Source organism: Rhododendron vialii, chromosome 1a, assembly GCF_030253575.1.
Source record: "Rhododendron vialii isolate Sample 1 chromosome 1a, ASM3025357v1".
Classification (NCBI taxonomy): Eukaryota; Viridiplantae; Streptophyta; class Magnoliopsida; order Ericales; family Ericaceae; genus Rhododendron; species Rhododendron vialii.
Window position 1 is genome coordinate 17,044,594 of NC_080557.1, and position 6,330 is coordinate 17,050,923.

At 37.8% G+C, this 6,330-nt stretch overlaps 1 protein-coding gene across 1 annotated transcript; it reads right to left on the reverse strand.

Annotated features, from left to right (window-relative positions):
* Positions 1-1,500: 1,500 nt before the first annotated feature.
* LOC131311364 (annexin-like protein RJ4) lies at positions 1,501-6,037 on the reverse strand. Its single transcript, XM_058338820.1, has 6 exons — positions 5,939-6,037; positions 3,681-3,826; positions 2,982-3,200; positions 2,534-2,740; positions 1,994-2,083; positions 1,501-1,850 (listed from the first exon to the last, which is right to left on the reverse strand). The coding sequence occupies exons 1-6, from the start codon at positions 6,009-6,011 to the stop codon at positions 1,647-1,649; spliced, it is 939 nt and encodes a 312-aa protein (XP_058194803.1). The 5' UTR covers positions 6,012-6,037; the 3' UTR covers positions 1,501-1,646.
* Positions 6,038-6,330: the final 293 nt, after the last annotated feature.

The window sequence follows — 6,330 nt, forward strand, 5'->3', positions numbered from 1 at the left end:
CGGAGTATTACATAGGGACTTGAACAACAAGAATTTCTTACATAGCATCCTTCTTTCGTCTTTGCCATGCGATAGAAGAATATTTACAGGTATTGGAAAACGGAACAGTTCAATGGACAACTATTTAGACACTTAAAAAAACACCCCAAATCTCAATCACATAGTTCTTGATCAAATTTTTATGATCCGAACCGTTCAATGTGTGTAGAATACGATTTTAAGGGTGCCCGTGAGAAATTAGCAAAAAAAAAGAAGACCTGGAAGTGCTTGTTTTAAGCAGTTTTTAATTGAACCGTTCATTAAATCTAAGTTAAAAACTGCTCAGATCAAGCCATTTTCGGTCTTTTTTTTTTGCTGATTTCTCGCAGGTATCCTTAAAATCACGTTCTGATCACATTGAGCGGCTCGGATCATCAAAATTTAATCGGAAACTATGAGGTGTTTTTTTAGGTGTCTAAATAGTTGTCCATTGAACCGCCCCGATTAGAAAAAGTACCTCAAGTAAAACAATCAGCTACATGAAGGAGAAATCCCACAATGAGGTAGAAAAACCTTTTCTTTTGGCAATAATGAACTCCCTATCCTTTCATTTGGAAGTATAAAATAATGGCCAACTAAGCTAACTTAGTTGGACATACATGATATCCGGGGCACCAATAATATTAATCTTATACGTACATATAATGTTTTTCTTTTTGGGTATAAGTATCAGTTTGAATTGTATTTATCCCATCCTACATATATATAGAGGGAGTAGTCGAGCGTTGCTGTGGTTTTGTTTTTAATTAAACTCTTGAAGATGCCCAAGAGCATTTTTCACTTTATAAAATAATTGTCTTTTTTTTAATTGGCCCTCTAACTATTTGATTGTTCTTGACACTCAACTTGTAATGTGTCACTTCTTGACAAAAAAAGATACTCCGTATATAGCACCCACCCACCCACACATATATTCCCAATTGATGATGCTATTAGATCTTAATTGATAATGGAATTGTATATATTCGTTCCCAATTGATGATGTTATTAGATCTTAATTGATAATGGGATTGTATATAATTGGGTTAAATAAGGATCTTGATTTGATACTATCCAGGATGGGGATCCTGATAGATGTAAAATAGGGATATAGATAGAGATTATTGACCATAAGATTGTGATATCCTAATGTAGGAGCACACATGTTTTGGTATTATTTAGGAACATGTTGTAAGTTGAGTACCTATAAAGAAGATTAGCTCGCACCATGAGGGATCCAGGAATTCTCTCTTGTCCTTTTGTTTAGACAATACAGTCTAGTAATGAGCTAAGTCACATAATTCGAGTGCATGAGCGTGAACATGAAAACGTTTTTGAAACACATCCCAAACTATTAAAATATGCGAGATCGAAGAGTGAAAGTGCAAGCGCAATGCTAGGATTGAGAGCGGGAGCGCATGATATTTTGAAGGATTACGTGACTAAGGTAATGAGCACAGCATACTTAACGGGAGCAAAACATAATGAAACAAACTGAAATATTATTAGAAACGACATCACAACAACATAGCAATTCAATTCAGTACAAGAAGACAGACAAGGTTTTCCAGCATAAGAAACACAACCAAAAATCACCCATGCTAGTTCAGAAACTGAAATGCTCAGAACTAATCATGCTTCCCCATTAAAGTAAGAAGGAAGGCCTTGTAATCTCCAGAAGTTTCCTTGGCAACTTCATGATCAAGGGTTACACTGTATCTCCTGTAGTAAAGCTCCATGATGTCCTTCAAGTCCTTCTCAGCTCTCGTAACAATCACCCGAGTAAGCACGTCCTCGTCTACCTTGTGGTTATGCAGCGCATTTTGCAGTAACTGATCCAAGTAATTTATGAAGGACCGTTAGTTAAGGTTATAGCGCTGAAAATTGCAAGACTAGGCAAATTCAGCATCAATTGTATCCAACGTTTCCGTGGGGACATGTCATTCTTAGTTCTGGTCTATGGACTATAACTTACCTCTTCATAGTACTTTTTCGGGTCGTTGATGCATCTGATGGCTGTGCATACTGCAGCTAAGTAGTGATCAGCAGGGTCATTCACCAAATGCTGAAAAGAAAAAAGAACGAAATAAAGAGACCGGAAAAAAAGCAGCAGTCTGGGTTGGTAAAACTTCTCACCGTGAAAATAAAGTTTGGTATCCATGAAGTTTCTTTGCAGTCTGGTTTCTGTGATGCTTTTCAAGTCAATGTGTTACTAGTGACTAATAATGTTAAGGGGATGCAGGATCGTAAAAACCAACTTGAATGAATCGGATTATAAATCAAACTAATCCTTGTAAAGCTATCAAATAAGGAAGTAGATTCTTCTACCATGTTTGAACTTTGAATCATGGATTTTCAGAGACTAGAGGAAAAGAGAGAGGCAAACTATGCGAAGTTAAGTGCAGTAAGTAAACTTACTAATTTGATTTTCCTATGATTTTTCTCTCCCTTGGAAAATCCCTGAACAAATCGTGGTCTAAAACAGTATCTCAATTTCCAGTATCTCAATTTCTACCTTGGTGATGGAAGCGCCATATTTGTCTTTGTAGAAGTTGAAAGTTGCGATGAGCTGAGCCTTGCTCCTTGTACCCACAATTCTAGTAATCTCCTCATGATTCTTGTCCTTAACAGCATTGTGAAGAACATCAGCCTCTGTTTTTGATAATCTTGTATCTATCTCGGCACCATCATACCTATATACTCCCACTAAGGCAACCAGAAACTGTAGCCAAAAACTCCTTTAGAAAATCATTAACCAGTCCCACAATGACTAAGAGTTCTTTTTCAACTACGAACATTGAACTTTTTCTAGATAATTGTACAGAATGTAGTATGACCGCCCTGTGAGCGCTATCCTACAATGCATTCTGTACAATTTTTCTTGGGGGAAACATTTAAATATACAATAGAATTCATTATGTTCACTTTTTTCGTTGGGAAACAATTGTCCAAGAAATACATGCCTTGCGGAGATCACCAGAGATGTGAGAGGCCAGGTCTTCCTCCAGGCAGTGTTGGTAACGAGCCTGGTAGGCTCGTTTAACAGCTAATAGCTCCTCAGGAGAGTAGATGCATGAAAGTTCAACGATCACATGGTAATCGGGGTTTGACTGCTTCAAGGCCACATTAGCTAACACAGCATCTCGGTCTAACGGATCCAAAATCCATCGGAACATTGCTTTCTGTTATATCCACATAAGAGAACAAACGGTTTCAGTTTCTCGAAACAATTACAACAGAATATACATGCAGCGAAAGAAGGCATGCTGCCATATAACAACTAATGAACAAAAAATCCAAGCATCAATTTGATGTGCGAACGCACACATTTGGTTCCGTCTTTGTTTGCCTCTCCACGATTGAACTAATCGACTAGGTCAGAGTGTCATAACAAAAGGCCATCTGTAGCTACCAATTCACCTTGTTACATGATACCAATAGTGCAAGAAACCATGACAGATGAAAAAACTTCATATACAACCTGACCACAACGACGTGGGTTCCCTTTAAGCGTCTAGGGCCACAACAAGTTGTTCATATTATAACTTACTTATAAGGCATGAATTAAGAATGTCGGGTTTTGGTTCCCGAATCATTGGAAGATTGACACCGCGCAAATTACTAGTTCACATATTGAAAGAAGTAATAACAAGGATAATAACCTCAAAGTTCCCATGGAGCTCTGATTCGAAGCGCTTGATTAAATTTTCTTGATAAATCTCCTCATAGGTTTGCCTGATTAGCTTCCTCTGAACTGCATTTCTATGACCGATAATCGAAATTATTTTCTTCTCATCAGTCCCCCATCCTGGAAAATTCACACCACTGTTAGTTTCCCTTCAAGTTGTTTAAGTGCGCGGAACACCAACATGAAAATTGAACATAATGCAACATAGATTCCAAAATGATCAAATAGCAAACTACATATCAAGACTTAAAGATATCAAGACTTAAAGACAAGGATGAACTCAACTCATACATACTTCTTCAATGCGACAACCTATGTAGTACGCATATGGATACAATACACACACAGACACTAGACATGGGATTTCTGAATAAAGGGGGACACAGACACAACATCGGACAGACAAAAATTACACGGACACAGCATCGAACATGACAAAAATTAATAAACAGACAAACAAATATTTATTTCATGCTAGTGGAAACATAATTACATATAGAAGCATGGATTGGGGGACTGTGCTGCACAGCATGCTGCGCAGCCTCCGGCGAGGCTTTTCCGGCATCGGTCCGACGATCGGAGACGTTCACCACGTAGAGCTCGTTGAGTTTTACATGTGCACCAAAAATCAGCTCGATCAAATATTGTTAAGTGCCTCATCGGAATATATATAACTTGAAAAAAATGAATCCTAATGGATACAAAGCACTGGATCAAAACCACAAAATCCATTTTTTTCAAGTTATATATGTTCCGATGAGACACTTAACGATATTTGATCAAGCTGATTTTTTGCGCACATGTAGAACTCGACGAGCTCTACGTGGTGAACGTTTCTGATCGTCGGACCGATGCCGGAAAAGCCTTGCCAGAGGCTGCGCAGCACAGTCCCTCAGTCCTAGAAGCATAAAGCATCAATATATATAAACAAGAATAATATATACATCAAAAACATATCATATTACACTTTTAACCTAAAATATTTGAAATAATACACATTTACCCCCACAAAATATAAAAAAATGCTTATTAACCCCTATTGTGTCCATATACGTGTCCCTCCCGTGTCCCCTAAAGAAAAAATTAAATCTAATTGAAATGCCACATAGGGTGTCTCATATGCTTTTTGCCGTGTCCTCGTGTCAGACACGGGGACACTCCAGCCTCTAGTAGTGTTACTGCTTTATGATTACTTTGAGAAAAAGGAGCAGGCTTTTTTCGGGTCCACTATGTGTGTTATTCAAGCCTGAGGGCCCATCATGGATCCTATTGTAATGGTCCAATTCATCACTTCATTCTATATACCTGACATATATTACAGTTTACCGGTGGAAAACAATAGATTGATCCGATTTATCAGTCCCGAACCTTTAAGAACTCATTGCAGATATACCCCCTCAAGTTCACTTTGTTGCATCTGCACCCCTGTGCTTTGTGAATTTGTGCAAATGCACCCAATTCCGTCTATGTTGCCGGAGGTGTACCTCACATGCCTTTTGAATTTAACCAATATATTAAAAATTTAAACCGAGATGCTCATAATGTATTAGTTAAAGAGTAGAGCATCTCTGTAAAAAATCATGTCAACTAGACATCAATAACTCAGTCATTGGGGAACATTATTGTTGTTAAAATGCAAATTTAAATCTGAAAGTTTACTTGATGATAAATAGATCGACCTTGAGATTTCCTTTTTTTTTTTTTTTTTCGATTTGAATTTTGGTATGGATGTAATACTCTTCAAGCTCTCCAATATCAACAGTTTGGATCCAATTTTTATTACAGGGAATGAATTGGTTAGATTCAAAAAAAAAAAGAAGAATCAAGGAAGAAGACAAGGACATAGGTCTTTTCATCGTTTCTTAGTGGATTTTGCGTTACTTCCGTTAATTGGATGCTTCGGCACAAATCCACAAAGCACCGGAGGTGTGGATGCAACAAAGTGAACGTGGGGGTGTATTCGCACATGGCCCAAACCGTAGGGGTTATAAGCGAAGTTATACTACAAAGGCTTTTTTAACACCTTTTGGGGTGCGATCACCTCTGTTACTGGTGAAGTTTCACCATCTTTGACAGGACTTCGATACTGTGGATAGCAGTCACTCTCTTTACCTAGTATTTACTGTGAAAAATCAAGTGAAAGTATTTGTTCTGTTTGACAAATAGGGGCATGAGACAATCTAAACAATTTGTGCAATTTGAACTTAAAAAGAATCTATATATAAGAGTTACCATGAACAGCCTTTCTGATAGCCTCTGCATCTTCAACTGGAGAGGGGTTTGCAGGAGCAATGAGGGTGGCCATAGTTGAGAGCTTTTTCAAGTCAAATTTGTTGTGGAGGACTGTTGCATTGCTCTTCCCTATTTATAACACAAAAGTCCATTCAAATCACTGTCATGGTGTCGTTTAATGTTGGAAGTAACGCCAATATTTGTAAACAACTCTTGTTTTCATGCAAGTATTTTAATCTTTAAAGCTGAGAAAGAGGACACTGTCAGTAGATCCTAGATGCCACTTGTTACACTCTAATTAGACTTGCATTTATGTGTACAGAAAAGGGATTTCGCGCATGAGAAAGCCAATAAGTGATTGTTCTCCATGAAATCGCATGTTCTATTTCCGC